General features: G+C 40.3%; 1 protein-coding gene across 5 annotated transcripts in view; it reads right to left on the bottom strand.

Moving 5' to 3' along the window:
• DNM2 (dynamin 2) overlaps window positions 1-16,300 on the bottom strand; it is a 106,173-nt gene extending 89,873 nt beyond the window's left edge. For all 5 annotated transcript variants that reach the window (XM_063449497.1, XM_063449493.1, XM_063449494.1 and 2 more), the window contains exon 1: window positions 16,047-16,300. In XM_063449497.1, the coding sequence (XP_063305567.1) occupies window positions 16,047-16,207 (161 nt within the window). In that variant the 5' untranslated portion in view covers window positions 16,208-16,300. The remainder of the gene's footprint in view (window positions 1-16,046) is intronic.
• Between the last annotated feature and the right edge of the window lie 406 nt (window positions 16,301-16,706).

Below are 16,706 nucleotides of genomic sequence, written 5' to 3'. Positions count from 1 at the left end.
CAAACAATTTAATCGCAGTGTCTGGAGCATCAAGGGGTGACAGTCTGCAAATTCCAATTTTCTTACTACTCACACTAATACATGTTTTAGGAACATACATTAGGGTTAGGGAGTCAAAGATGGGATCGATCGGTTGAGTAAGAACTACCCGCAGGATTTCAGAGGGTCTCACGCAGTCTAGTTTGCACTGTGAGAGCTCAAAGGACCACTATAGGCACCCAGACCACTTCAGCTTAATGAAGTGGTCTGGGTGCTTGGTCCAGCTAGGTTTAACCCTTTTTGCTGTAAACATAGCAGTTTCAGAGAAACTGCTATGTTTACCTATGGGTTAATCTAGCCTCTAGTGGCCGTCTCATTGACAGCCGCTAGAAGCGCTTCCGCGCTTCTCACTGTGATTTTCACAGTGAGAAGACGCTTGCGTCCATAGGAAAGCATTGAGAATGCTTTCCTATGGACTGGCTGAATGCGCGCCTCTTGCCCCCCCTCTTGCCGCACATGCGCATTCAGCCGATGACGGAAGAGGAGGGTGGAGAGTCCCAGCAGCGGGGGAGCCCGGCGCTGGAAAAAAGGTAAGCGATTAACCCCTTCCTCCCCCTTCAGCGCCACGGGAGTGGGACCCTGAGGGTGGGGGCACCCTCAGGGCACTATAGTGCCAGGAAAACAGGTACTACAGTGGTCCTTTAAATGGTATTACCAATTCCAGAGAGCAAAGAACCACATTTTAAAAAGGAAGTGCCACTTCTACCAACCCAGTAAACACTATTACAGTATCACGGGATTGGGGTGAATGGGCTCAGTATGCAGATATTTAAAGAAAATACAGTCACTTAAAGGGAAAATATAGTGCTAGGTAAACAAACTTGTCCTACAATGCCACTCTCCCTCATGTGCCCCCCTCCCCCACTACATGATCCCGGGCTTGAGGTCCCTTGGTGGTGAGTCAGGCTCCGTCTGTGGGGACCCAATGTGCATGCACGGCCAGTGCTGCGCTCGAATTAGGACTATTCCATATGAAAGCATAGCCTGAGGACATTCAGCATCAGTTATGTGACCAAATGTCACGCCCAACTATCCAGAAGTGCCTCATGTGGCTGTCCTGGTAGACAGGTCGAGTTAAACCTGCAAGGTAATTACTGCAGTTTATCAATAACTTCATAAATTACAATTGCAGGATTTAGGGGACTGGAACAGTGCACCTAGACCACTTGAATGAGCTGAAGTAGTCTTGGTGACTAGTGTCCTTTTAACCCCTTAAGGACCAAACTTCTGGAATAAAAGGGAATCATGACATGTTCTTAAGGGGTTAAAGTCTTTTTGTGATTAAATAAATGGCATAAACTGGAAAATTAAAGCAGCAACAAATGGAATAGGACCAGGACCATCAAAAAGTTCTAAAAAGCTATCTAGACAGGATAAGCAAAGAAAACTATAACGTTTTAGGTTGGTAAACAAAAGTTTACTATTAGGTCCAACTCTGGTCCAGGGTGGCAGGGTTAGCCAAAGCAAGTCCAGGCTAACTGAGATTAACAAATGTAAATCCAAGCTGGTAAGGGTTAGCAAGGGCAAAGCCATGCTGTTAACAGTTAATAAAGGCAAATCCAGGCAGGTTAACACAGGCAAAAAAGGCTTGTGATCCCTAGGGAGTCCACAAAACAATCGGGCACAGAACCTATGGTGGTCAGTGCTTAAATAGTAGAGAGGGAATGGAAGCTATATAAATACCAATAATAATTTTGATTACATTTCACAGTTTAATACAACCTTTAATGTTGACGGAGAGTTCCTTGTTGTTATATGGGTCTGAAATGTCCCCAGATCTCTTTAGAAGGTCTCTTACAAAGCAAAAACTGTTTTGTCTAGGAACAATGACAGCATATAACACTCGTGTGTTGGGCCCACAGTGTCTAAAATTATGGAACAGAATTTTTAGCTTACTTGGAAAAAGAAACCGAAAAGTGCAGGAACAATGCCCCCCCCCCCCCCCCCCCCCCCCAAAAAAAACTCCTTCCAGCAGAGTACTGCAGTTAAAGGGACACTATAGTCAACTTTAGCTTTAAATTTTGTGTATAGATCATGCCTCTGAAGTCTCACGGCTCAATTCTCTGCCGTGTAGGAGTTAAATCACTTTAGTTTCTGTCCACGCTGCCCTAGCCACAGCTCTCCTTGCTGTGACTGACACAGCCTGAATGAAAACAAAATGGTTTCATGATCTCATCAGATGGTAACTTACTTTAGAAATGTGTATATCCTGCTCTGTAAGTTGAACTTTAATCACACACAATAGTCTCCTATTAGGTCTAGCAAGCTAATAACAGACTAGTAAATAAGTCATAAATTAAACTGTGCAATAAAGGAATTGTAAACATTAGATCTCACGTTACAGGAAGTGTTTAGGTTACTTGAATGTAACTAGGACTACATAAAAGAAAGATTTAACTCCTAAATGGCAGAGAATTTAGCAGTGAGACTGCAGAGTATGCTCTGTACATCAAAATTGCCCCATTAAGCTCAAAGTTGTTTTGGTGACTAGAGATTCCCTTTAAGACTACAGCTAGGATAGAACTCTTTTTAAACATATATATTTTTGAAGGTATACGGGAAATGCACAAAGTAAACCACACATTTAGATTACTAGTATATAGAGATGAGAGAGAGAGATTCATCATGTCAAAACATTTTACTATTACTGTAGCAGTCAGCTTTCTCCTATAGGAAGAGTGTCACTTAAAACAAGTAAAAGCACAGGATAACATAACCTGTACATAAGGATTATGGGAACAATATGTTAATTTGCAAGTAAAGTCAATTGTGAGAGCCGAGCTTAGTTTTATTAATTGAAACATTAAAAAATGTAAATGGAAAAATGGAAAGCCGTGGTAATGAATTTCAATTGTTGCAGATTTCAATTGTGCAGCCTGTAGGTCATTCAAGGACACACACAGCACGTGCCTTGAGCGGAGACAGCAGTTTTTACATTAACAGTTAGTGATCTTAAAATGCACTGTATTATAATAATTAAAAAATGGACCTTGTACTGCTTTCTATGGAGTAATCTATTTATACATTACAAAGGCAGGGCTCAAAATTCCCACTTACACTCTAACCATGGGCAAGTGAAAAGTCAGCCCTGGTCACCCTTTGTGAGTGTGCTATAACAGTGATAGGCAACCTTTGACACTCCCAATGTTGTGGACTTTGCCAGCATTATGGCAGTAAGGGCATAATAGCAAAAGTAGTCCTCAATATCTGGAGTGCCAAAAGTTGCCTACCCTGATCCTACAGGCTTGCAGTGTCAAGTCACTTTTACTTACTTTTAACCTGTTTAGTAGTGTAGGATTTGAAATTTTGAGTCCTGATGTCGCCAGATTGCTGGTAAATGTACAATTTAAATGCCGTACCATTTTTCAGTTTTTTCCTATTTCTGGACAGTTTATCAGTATGGCGGAGGTTGCCTTGCCCCCCCAAAAAGACACCTAGCATCCCACAGACCCTAGTACAGGTGTAGGCAACCTTTGGCATTCCAGATCTTGTGGACTAAACTTGCTTTAAGGCTTTGCCAGCATTATGGTTGTAAGAGCATGATGGGAGATGTAGTCCACATCAGGAGTGCTGCATGATTCCTACTCTTTCCCTAGTATGTGGGTTAAGTATTGTGAAATGACAAGTAATTTAAAGGATCACTATAGGGTCAGGAACACAAACATGTATTCCTGACCCTATAGTGTTAAAACCACCATCTAGCCCCCCCAGGGCCACTCATGCCTCCATAAATATAGCAACATGTTACTGTATTCAAGCCAGAAGCTGTTACTCTGCATGCAGTTTGCCTCAAAAAAACAAGCAGTCTGCTGACATCAGAAGTGGTGGCCCGAGCCAATCACAATACTTCCCCATAGGATTGTCTGAGACTGACAAGGAGGCAGATCAGGGGCAGAGCCAGCACAATTCAAACACAGCCCTGGCCAATCAGCATCTCCTCATAGAGATGAATTTAATCAATGAATCTCTATGAGGAAAGTTCAGTGTCTGCATGCAGAGGGAGGAGACACGGAATGTTTGGATGCATTTTAGGAAGCCATGGCCCAGGAAGGATCTCTAACAGCCATCTGAGGAGTGGCCAGTGAAGTTATCACTAGGCTGCAATGTAAACACTGCATTTTCTCCGAAAAGACAGTGTCTACAGCAAAAAGCCTGAAGGTAATGATTCTGCTCACCAGAACAAATGCAATAAGCTGTAGTTGTTCTGGTGACTATAGTGTCCCTTTAATATTTAATTTGAGTAGAGCAGCATGAAATGAAAACACCATTGTTAACATACACTGTATTCTGTTGTAACCTCTGGTAGCCTTGATTGTAAAGGTGGTATTATAATGGTACAAGCAGGGGATCCAGGCAGTGTGCATGTTCTAGACTGAATTTACTGCAAGGTTGAATGAACAGGCAACGGTGTCCAAACAATATAGTGGCATTGAAGAGAGACACGTGGTTGTGCTGTTAGTTTTTCCAGGTCCATTGCTTCCGAAATCAGCCGTTTGACCTTTAATGGGGAAGCGAGGAGGGGCTGATTCCAGTATTTGACTAAGGTTTTTCTGGACATTAAACTGGCTCTAGCAATCTATTTGGGAGTTCACACGTTTTAATGTATTGCTATATTTTAGAATGAACACACGTCAAACTTTACAACAAGAAATCTGAATGTGTTTTAAATCTGCCTCACATCTTGGCAGAAAAGCACATCATCACTTTTTAAATGATCACTCCAAAAACTCTACTAAAAAGACACGACAACAGAAATAATTGTGCTTCAACAAACACGCAAACCATGACATTCTCTTGCCAATACTGAACACATTCCGTTAACAGTCACAGAATAGAAAGACAATGTGTTTTGTTCCTTGAGAATGTTCAGATTTTCACAGTAATTTATGGGAAATTTTGATGAGTTCAGCATTTGCATGAAGTAAAATTGTTCTTGTGACCAAGCCGAAAAATCAGACTACGGATTTACCAGTTATTGACATGAAAATACAGATAATTCCATATGTTTATAGATGGAACGTATGTCAGATGAATGGAGGAACCACAATGGAAAACAGACGAAAGCAGGAATTGTTCTCATTTATTCCTTCTCACATGTGTTAGGATTCTTACTAAACTTCCACCTTTTTTGCGTGAATTATATGCATTTTATATGTATTAGTGATCAAGTCATTGTACAACACAAGTACTGTTTAAATGTAGTCTGTTCTTTCAACATACGCAACGGTCCGAGCAAACTTCCTCATATACTTTATTTAGTACCAACCCATTTTATAAATAAAGGCCAGTAGGCAGTAAGCTTTTTAAGGAGCTGGAGTTCATGGGATATGTAGTTTAACAGTTAATTCACTGCAAAGTTGAAAATGGAACCGGATCTTGGCTCCTATCAGCATCTGGATAGCTCCATTCATGGGTTTGTATAAATGAAATCTTAGGCATGACTGTCTCCTTCACAGGAATCTAAAAAGGAGGATTGTCAATGAGGTAAGTGCTATATAAATAAAATATACTCAACCTGTACCTCCCTCTACCGTAATGTAACCTATACAGTGGTATACAAATAAAATATGCATATGCTATATCCCTACTGTACTCATCTCTACCATAATGTAACCTGTGAGTGCCAAGTACACCTGTAAGTGCTATATAAATAAAATATTAAAGGGACACTATAGGCACCCAAATCATTTCAGCACATTGAATCGGACTGGGTGCTGTGTCCGTTATGAACCTAGTGCTGCAATGTAAAATATTGCAGTTCCAGAGAACTGCAATGTTTACATTGCAGCACTAAGTCTGCCCTCAGTGGCTGTCTACCAGACAGACATTGGGGGCGCTTCCAGAATCGTAACGGACTTTTGGTCTGTTATCTGCCGCTGGACGTCCTCATGCTCTGCATGAGGACCTCCAGTGGCAGATTTTTCCCCGTAGGAAAGCATTGAATCAGGAGGTCTAATGCACGAGCGGCATTTGCAACAGCGCATGCACAGTAGACCCTGCTCGTCGGGAGACGAATGAGGGGGCGGAGCTTCAACCCAGCGCCGAGAGACATCGGCTCTGGGATCAGGTAAGTAAATGGTTTTTCTTTATTTACCGGAGAGCGGGGCGCGAGTCAGAGGGATCAGTAGTGCCAGAAATATAGTTTTGTATTCCTGGTACTACAGTATCCCTTTAACCCCTTAAGGACCAAATTTCTGGAATAAAAAGGAATCATGACATGTCACACATGTAATGTGTCCTTAAGGGGTTAATACAATGCATTCTTAGTACACTAACTGTGTCACCTTGTACTATAATGTAACCGGTAAAGTGCTAAATACACCTAATAACACTGTACAACTACTGCACTTACTGGATCTCCCTTCACTGTAAGGTAAGCTGCAAAGTGCCAACTACGCCTGATAGTAATATGTAAACAAAATATACATATCTGCTGCACTTCCTGTACCTCCCTCTACTGTAATGTGGTAAGTACATCTGTTAGTGAAGTAATAAATGTACACACACTGTATACCTACTGCACTTACTGTAGTTCCCTCTGATGTAACATGTAAAGTGCTTAATACAGGGCTTGACAAATTTGCTTTGAATCTAGGAGTCAGCTAAAAAAAGTTAGGAGACAGTTTTGTTCTATACTAACAAAGCTTTATTTTCAACTACAAAAATACAATTCTTAAAGGGACACTATAGTCACCAGAACCACTATGTTAGTGGTTCTGGTGTCGATAGACAGAGAAAATGCATTTTTTACATTGCTGCCTAGTAAGAACTCTAGCAGCAGTCACTCAGACGGCCAGTAGAGGTGCTTCCTAGTCCAGTGCTGCAATCACAGTGTGCAAACCACCTTCCAATTGCGATCCGAGGGGGACCAGTCATATAAACAGATACTGACTGACAGACACACACACACTGCTGTGTAATTATATGATGTCATATCCCTGCTAACGCTATGTGTGTTACAAAGCAGGTGCAATCACATAATGTGTGAGACAGACACACCGACCAAGTATGACCGTAAGCAGTATTTTATATGAAGGGGCACATTAAGAGACACATGACATGTGTGACATGTCATAATTCCATTTTATTCCAGAAGTTTGGTCCTTAAGGGGTTACGGCATGAAGTATTAACCTTATCATCTTTTCACTTGCCAATGTTTACTAGAAAAATTCATACAACAATGAGGAAATGACGGCACAGAAAAAGCTAATTATGAGCTGAATACATGTACTTTAGAGTAAAAGTATAGAAGAGCAGATGTTATCTGATATTCAGCAATATCAGCATCAGCCTATAGCGATATTGCCGAAAAGGAGGGTGGCGGCAGAGGTCCAGCGGATACAGTCTTCGGCTCCCGAGTTTTAAAATAAATAAATAAATAAATAAATAAATAAAAAGTCCATCCCCATCTTTCAGCACCACTTATGGTCCACCAGTCACGGCAAAGCTGCGGTGACATCACTGGGTTTCAATGTACAAGACAATTCCATACTTTCAGCGTTTCTCTTGCCTCTCCCATATAAATCCAGGAAATGCCAACTGGAGTAATAAGGAACTTCACCCATCAGTCTGCAGAACCAGGATATGGACCTTCGATATCTGAATAAAATCCCACATATCTTTGCCTGTGACTACAAATCCCAAATATCTTTGCTTGTAACAAGGTGTGTTTTTCTCAGGCAAAGTTTTTAATGGTTCTGCTGTTTTGCAAATGTAGACAGAGGTAGATCCACCCATCATACCACAGTCATCATCTGCACATCTCTAGCCTATTGCACTTGTCTGCCATGAAACGGAATGTTACTGGCCTGCAGTTTACCAAGCAAAGGATTTTATTTGTCTTTTACAACATCACAGGCGCGGCTCATCTAGGTTGGAGTAATGCAATTAAAAAGAAATTGACTTTCTAAAAATAGTCTTTATCAACTTTGCAGATGGCATGGCTTACTGCAGACTGAACGAGGTATCTTTAACATTACTAAAACAAGAAAAACCACGATGAACAGAACATTAAAAAGAACAAAACATGTAAACAGCTAAAGCCACAAGATAATTTTTCAAACTAAAAAAAGATCCTATTTCTAAAGTCATGTATACAATGCTGTTGTGATATACACTATATTGGATACTTCTGCATGCACGTTTTGGTGTGTCCCTACGTATGAAGACCTTGCACCCCACCACCGTCACTTCAAATTTACAAACCCCAAATCTACATTCAAGTGACCCCCTACTGAGTACCTAAACCGCAGAGTCTCAGCCCAGGAATAACTGGGGAATCTGTAACTGCACACAGCTTGATAGGCTAAAACCGGCCTTTGGTTGAAGGAGGAAGTAATTCAATATTCTAGACGCATCACATCATTATCCATGAATAAGAACACAAACTTTTCCAGCTTTGTTTGCTTAACAATGACGATACGTAAACATTTACTTTTAACACAACCTAAGCTAGAACTGTAACTTCAGAAATTAAAAAAACAAAAGCTAACACACAGCTGGACGACATGAGATACACAACGGGTATCTGCTCACTAAACGGAGAAAAGCAGAGACCCGACAATGGAATTGCTAATTCTAGGCAAAAACAGCTCATTTGGAACATTTCCCTAGTGTTGCTATTATTTCCCACTTGACAATGCGCAATTCCTTGGCAATCCTACTCAGTTCCCGCTTTAGTGAATAAGCCTCATGGTCTACACAACAAACTACTACTATTACTGGCAGTGTGACTAAAGTGTGTTTCTACTGTGGACAGAGCTCCATTATCCTGTTGGTTTCCCCTCCCTATATTGTGCATTCATTCCTCTAAATCAGAGCGTAATCTTCACCGGATTTCCCTTTCACTCAATTGGGTTCTCCTCTCCTTGCATTCTAACTGTACTCCTCTGCGTATTGCATATTACAGAGGCACTGATAGAATATTTATGAAAAACTCACATAGAATGCTGTGGAATTTCATGGAAATTCTACGTCAATTAGAAGATGTACACGATAAGCTTTTTGATAAGCTGCTGCTGCCTACATTGCCATGTTCCAGCAGATCTCGTAGGAAAGGCACTCGATATGCCTCCATCTTCTAAGATCTGAAGATACCACCTCCATGCAATATAGTATCCCTGGAGGAGAGGAGTGGCAGTGGCTAGTTATCGGGACAATAAAGCTTATTGCAGTGGTTATGGTGCAAGGATTATTTGGGTGCAGTCCCTCTAATTTTTTATCATACCATTCGAGTAACCTGGCAAAAATACAAATTCTGCCAATGCCCAAAACCTGTCATCATGATGAAAATGTCACTTAATTATCTTCAAAAATATGGACAGTATGGACAGGCTTGACATACCCCAAGCTCTCACAGCCCATCATCACTGCCTAAATTTGTACGGATAAAAAAAGGAAGTGAAATTCCTCATTATCTCATGAAGGTAGTGGAGGCTTCTCTAAACCGTTTACTTGCCCTCGGTATTGCACAGAAAATGCTGAGTTCTAGGAGATCAACTGCTTGGAAAGCCAGTTAATAAACTAAACGCAAACTACCAAAGCTAAGCATAATGTGTCACATAACCTTTAAGCATGTAGTAAAAGCATTTTGAGGGAAACATTTGCAGATTTACATAGAAAATGTATTAATCACTAGGACTATCTTCCAAAGTCTAGAGCACACATACACACTGGGAGATTGCCTTCTGATAACCAGTTGATTCACACATTGTATGAGGAAAAGGCGTCTGTATAAAATGTTGCCGAGAAATCAATATTATCGGACAGGAAAGCAAACGAGAACTTGTAATATCAACCACGATTAAGTGATAGATAATATATGGCCTATTAGATGCACCATCATTGATTAAGCACTTTGGAGAAAACAACAAGATGTGTGGGGGAGTAGCGGAGAGACGTGAAAAAAGAAATAAAAAATGCACACTGATAGGCATCTCAATATATAGGTTACTAAATAGGCCCAACCTTACTATAAATACCATAAAAACAGGTTCGACCACAGGGAGAGGCTAAAGCATTAAAACACCCACAATGGGCTTTCAAGGCTAACTTTGGCACAGCACAGTTTTATAAACGACATTTCCCATGCTTCTCAGTCGCAAACATTCGTGATGCCAGAGGTAGCCATCGATGCTCCATACGTTGCCACCTGAACGGCCATAAAATGTAAACATAGCTATCGTCCCTTTCAGGATATCAAGTAATAACAATGTGACACTCTGGAGACGGAAGCCATGGCTGAACTTTGATACACTAGAATAGAAGATCGAATGACTCGCATGTGTGCTTAGGATAACCTGTTTATGACAGCAAGTGTTTCGTCAGTACTACACTAATTCATCCGATTACATGTTTGTACTAGGTTCTAAGATCAAACACAAGAGAAGCACAAAATGAAAGGGCTTTCTTCTCCTATGACAGAAGGCTCCAAACAATTGCTGAGGGTCACAAAAACAGCTTTTTCATGATCGTTTTAGGGGCATTGTTAAATAATATACTAAATTAAGAGAAAATCCACACACCTTAGATTTTAAAATTTCCAAAGACCAAATAAGAGAATTCAGATCTATTCAACTGTGAACAATAACGTCACACAGAAAAAAATATATTTTACTGAAAATTATTTGAAAAAAATAAACACAGCCCCTTACAAAAAAAAACAAAAACTAAAATTAAGTTTTGAAATTCTAGACATATGAGGTATTGTAACGGAGAAATGTGATGGGAGAGCTGGTATCTCTCACAAACAGGATCTAGTCAACTCAATGTTTGATGCCAATAACTTGCAAGTGCTTTAGTATAAAGCCAATCAGCAATGTGCAACATATAACAAAACATCATTATGCCAAAACCCTGTGAGGCTTGCGCTTGTGTAGTGTACACGAAACATCCCAAAGGAGCAATAATATCCCATATAAAAAACTCTTTAATGAAGCACAAGTGTTACTCCAAGCACCATAACCACTTCATTGTTCTGAAGTGGTCCTGGTTAAACAATTTAAATCTCTTTAGTTTGGAAAAACGGCGCCTCAGAGGGGATATGATAACATTATACAAATATATTCGGGGGCAGTACAAACCATTATTTGGAAATCTATTCATAAACAGGGCTATACATAGGACATGAGGTCACGCATTTAGGTTGGAAGAAAGGAGATTTAATCTAAGGCAAAGAAAAGGTTTGTTGTTTTTGTTACAGTAAGAGCAATAAGGATATGGAATTCTCTGCCTGAAGGTGTGGTTTTATCAGAGTCCATACAGATGTTTAAACAGCACTTGGATAAATACTTCCAAAAACGTACATACAGGGATATCATTTCTAATTAGTGGGGTAATAGCTGCTTGATCCAAGGAGATATCAGTCTGCCATTTTGGGGTCAAGAAGGATTTGTCTCCTAGTTTGTGGCAAAATTGGAAGCGCTTCAGACTGGGTTTTTTTGCCTTCTTTTGGATCAACAGCAAAAACATATGTGAAGAAAGCTGAACTTGATGGACACAGGTCTCTTTTCAGCTATGTGACTATGGTGCATGGAGTCTGTATGTGCAGAATTTTGCTATGTAACACTGTACACACATTTAACCCCTCTGCTGCAATACATGAATTAAGAATTAGCATGCATAACATGATGAATTTAAACATCCGGTGTTCGTTTTAGTTTAATTTTTGCACACTTTACCGTTACCAATATCAAGATAATCCAACCTGAACTGTGATGCTTGGTTGGGAGAACTTGGATATGTCCAGTACTCAGTCTGGCATTAATGAATGGATGGACCTGATAAAGTAGAAAATCCTCAATATCAATGTGATTGAGTCAGTGGCATGGTACGGGTGATGAGAAAGGCCCATTTATTGCCAAACTGCTCCATAACAATTTGTCAAAAAAACAAGAGAGTCCACAGCTTTTTTGCACCATAACCACAACAATGAGCTATAGTGCTTACACTGTCTCTTTAAGGTCAATAACCCAGAAAATGGAACATGGGAACTCTATGCAGCAACACCCAAAATGAATGACACCAATAAACAAAGTGATACTTAAACAGAAACAAGTGCCATTTAATTATAATATGCTAGCGGAAACAAAATAAAGTAAAAATGTAAAATGAAAACAGATTGTCACCTTCAAAGTCCCTGCTTTTTCGACAAATCATGACGTTGGCAGCCTCCTCAGGGTGTTCTATGAAGCAGCTCAACCCATCCTAATGCTTCCATTAATTGCATTAAGAGCCAAGCAGTGTATGCATGCCTTGCAGAGGTTTAATGGACATGAAGTACAATACGAGGCAGTAATTGCATTTAACAATACTCGGACGGGTAGAAAGGAAGCATTAGCCTCTTCCTAAAACATACATCACTGAGCGGAAACATTTTTTGCAAATCAACACATAGCAGTTATAAGGTTATATGTAAAAAGACAGACACGGGACCTCCTCACACCATAACCTATGCAATGATGATACATTGTAATGGAGCCTGGATAGTCCCTTCAAAATGTGTTTCTAATTTATTTAATTCTTAAATCCCTCGACAGGTTGTGGGCCATACCAAAAAAAATAAAACAAGTGAACCAACATGCCAACAGAAGCTGCAAATTATGTGAAACGATTTGAAAAGGGTGCGCGCTAAGGTGTTTTTTTCCTCGTCTGCGGTCAACTGTAGAAGCCTCTTAGTGATATAATTGAAAAGCTACACTGCACATTGTCATTACATCAGAACAACCCGATCAGTTCCCTTACACCCCCCCCCCCCATGTTTATTTTACGAATAAAGATTAAACCAATGACTACAATAATTTCAAAATAAAGTCCATTTTCAAAAGGTTTCTCTACTATGAAACAGCACTAACTTTTTCAATTCGATCTTCCTGCAAAAAAGTACTTAATGGGAGAAAAAAAGAAAGTGCATGAATATATTACTGCTTAAGCCTGTGATGTCTAAACGTTTCACCAAAACACGCCAACTATATGTCTCATAATGCATTTATTTTTCCACAATAAAGTTTGCACCCAGGACATTTTATTTTGTCTCTACAATCTATTCTATTCAAACTTTCCGGCCCTATAATCTTAACGGTTAAAGAAACAAGGAATTAATTATATAAAAGCTTAATTTAGTATTGTGTGGTGAAAATGGAAACAAAGGGAATGTCTAAATTGATACAAAACTGGGCAATCAAGGAGGCTGAAATGTGACCATCCAGTGTTCTCAAAGTCAGCACATACTTCTATATGTATCTTTTTGCAAATTAAAATAAATATGCAGTAGATTGTGTTCATGGAGGGAACAGTTTGTATCTCCAATTCAGAATGATGATATTCCCTTGTACAATGAAGGAGAAAAAGACCACAGATACTGCTTCAATTTGGAAGAACTGGATTCGGAATGAGAGGACTTGACGCTTTCTAAATTGTTCTTCCAAGAGGCTATGTTGAACATGTTAAATTGGTGTTTACATTATGGTGACAATTAGCCATTTTGAAATTTTAATAAATCACTTCTCTTGCAGGGAGAAGACATTATTTGGCAGATTTCCTGCTCTCGGATCTGCAATTGACCATGCAATGCTGCTCAAATATTTATCAATGGTGGGTCTGAGAATAAGTGACATGCTAAAGGGAAGCACTGCCTGCCAAGGTGATGCCAACTCGATGCACAGAGCACGAGTGCATTGCTTTTTGAGTGATCTTATTGGCAGCATGCAAGAACGCACTCTGCAAGCTGGCGTGCCAAAGGTTAACAATTATGGTATTATTATTGCCATTTATATAACACCAACAGATTCAGTAGCACTATTATGACACTGTCGTAATAAAATGAATACATAGCTCAAAATAGACATGCTTTGTGAATGTATACATTAAATCATCTTATATGGACTACATGAGGACTCTATATGCATCCATCTGCGTGTTGGAAATACTGGTATTTTATTTACCTTCTCATACTGACAAGTTCTACACTAGAACATTCACACTCACTGCAAAGTTCCAACCAACCTCAAGAGTCACCTGTTCTCAAGCAGGTTCTGGTATTGTTCCATAAATAACTGGTGTGGCTTCCCATTTTTGGATATAGAGCCACTTCCTTGTTGCAATCAGGTCACCATGCTTCAAGTAACCCCCTGTACATAGCATTTCACATGCTACTATATCCCCTGCTATTTCAGGGGTTCTCCTCTGGAAAGTAGAATCGAGGCCCCTCTGACACTGCAGAACCTAATAAAGGTGTTTTCCTGAACAATGGTACTATATATCAGAACAGTTCAAAATGTATTCACAGAGGTAATAGGCCATGCACAGCATTACAGGCCCTGTCAGCAAAGGTACGTTAGTAGCCACTGTACTAAATTGTAAGCTCTGGTGAACATGGCACAGGTCGGGCAAAAGATGAAAGTCATTAGCAAATTGCAGAGAGCATATTATTAATACAAAACATATTACAAGTTGCCTCTAATGACTTGCCTGCATAAATGAATAGAACTACACAATGTAATGAGGACAAATTTTACTGACAAAGCAAAAATTTAACTTGTTTTAAAAGGTTATCAATAGGGAACTCGCTACTTTGCAGATTTTTAGTTTTCTTCCTTGCTCATCACTTTCGAAGGCTCCATTAAAACATCTCTCTAATGTGCCTTAGTCCCAATTCCCCATATTATCTAGAAACTGGCCAATACATTTATAATGCTTTCTCCTACAGTGCTGTAAACTCTGTGCACACTTTAGTGGAATATATATATCTCAGTTCAAAAGATCAAGAATCACCGTTCCTCTTACACAGTAAGCTTACAGACAAGAATCTCAAAGCAAATGTAATGATTTCATTCAATTTGCTCAATGACATGCCTTCATGAACATAAACATACCACTTTATTGGGCAGTAAATCCCTAGATGCTGTAAGACCAACTATCACAAGCCTTTCCTGGGACAGTAGACCACCACTAGTGTAAATATATAGCACTGGGGAATTTGAAGCCATGAAATAAAATTAGCAAATCACAACAGCCATGCAATATGTATACTCTATACAACATTCTAATGGAAATCATATTTTAGCTTTTTTTTTTTTTTTTTTTATGAAGCTTGGAAACTATAGGTTTCTTAATGACTTGTATTAGTCATATGTTTATTTTTATTAGGCGGCATTGACAGACAATGTGTATATAGCCTGATTATTTTTTACAACATGTTCTCCAAATATTGTTAGTGGAGCAAGGACATGCTATATGTATAACCTGTATATCATAACAATCTATATGGTTTCATATACTGGCATTTTTATTAAGAGTTAAGGACACGGAATATGTAGAACAAGTACTGTAAGCTTGTTTGAGCAGGGTCCTCACCAATATATTGTTCCTGTAACTTTCGTAATTGTCTCACTTGTTGTTACATTTCCCCGTTTTATAATATTGTAAAGCGCTGCGGAATAAGTTGGTGCTATATAAATATAAATAATAATAATAATAATAAAATTACATACATATTCATATTGCGAATTTTTACTAAAGGCAAGGCCATGCAATCAACAGACACATTGTTAATCTGTTAGGATTTTATTCAGTGGTAAGGTCATGAAATGCTGTATTTATAAACTATTTAATAAATAAATTTTAATTTGGGGTTACCATTGGGGTTCAGAACTACCATAGATAAAACATTTTATTTAAAAAAAAATAATATATTTTTTTTTATTTTTAGCTAATTAATGTGCATGGTGGCAGGCCCCATTCCTATGTGTTGCTGCAGTCCATGCTGCCCCTATACTCAGTACTAAACAGGGAAGGGTAACCCAACTCCTGAGTCTGTTCCTGTCACTGAGTAAAGTTCTGCGTTAACAGCCTAGGGTGTGTGACGTCACAGCGCAGGCAGAGGGGGTCAAACTACGCAAAGTTCGTAACTCCGCTCTGAGAATAGCAACGGCAGAAGCAGTGCTGGGGGAGCGGCCCTGCAGTGAGTGTGTCACCGGGAGCCAGCGGGAGCTTGCAGGGGAGCCCTTACCGGCCGACGAAGTTCTCCAGCACCGAGCTCTTGCCGGCGCTCTGTCCTCCCACGACCGCTATCTGCGGCAGGTCCAGGTTACAGGACTGGCCTATGGAGCTGAAGGCGTCCTGCAGTTTGTTGACGAGCGGGATAAGGTCCTCCATCCCCCGGTTCCCCATGGTGGCTCTCTCGGTCTCCGCTTCTCTCCGTTACCGCTCGGCTTCCTCTGCCCATCCACTCAGCCCCCCAACGGCCGCCACCCGCGCTCTCCGATTGGCCGGCTGTCACGTCAATCTGCCAGCAACGCGCTCTGATTGGCGAGAGCGCTCGACACGTCAGAGCCGAGGAAAGGGCGGAGAAGCCGGGAGGCGGTGCCTAGGGCAAAGGGCAGTTCCCTCAGTTCCCATTGCTCAGCGGTGTGAAGTCAGTCAGCGGGGGAGGGCAGGGAATGGCTGGCTGGGGTTGTCGCTCACGTGATGTCATAGCCGCGCCCCTCTGCATTCAGGTCTCTCCTGTACACCCGGAAGTAACCTGCTGATAGCGCTGCAATCTGCACATTGTGAGCACTGAGCTCCTGGCTGCACCAGATATAATGGGGGGCTGTTCATTATAATGTAAATTAAAATGATAATGGTAAAAATCAGGTTTAAATAGATGAGCTGTGACTATGTAGAGAAA

This window comes from Pelobates fuscus, chromosome 3 (genome assembly GCF_036172605.1).
Source record: "Pelobates fuscus isolate aPelFus1 chromosome 3, aPelFus1.pri, whole genome shotgun sequence".
In the NCBI taxonomy this organism is placed as follows: Eukaryota; Metazoa; Chordata; class Amphibia; order Anura; family Pelobatidae; genus Pelobates; species Pelobates fuscus.
Note: the sequence above shows the minus strand (reverse complement) of the source record. Positions and strands in the feature narration are given on the sequence as shown.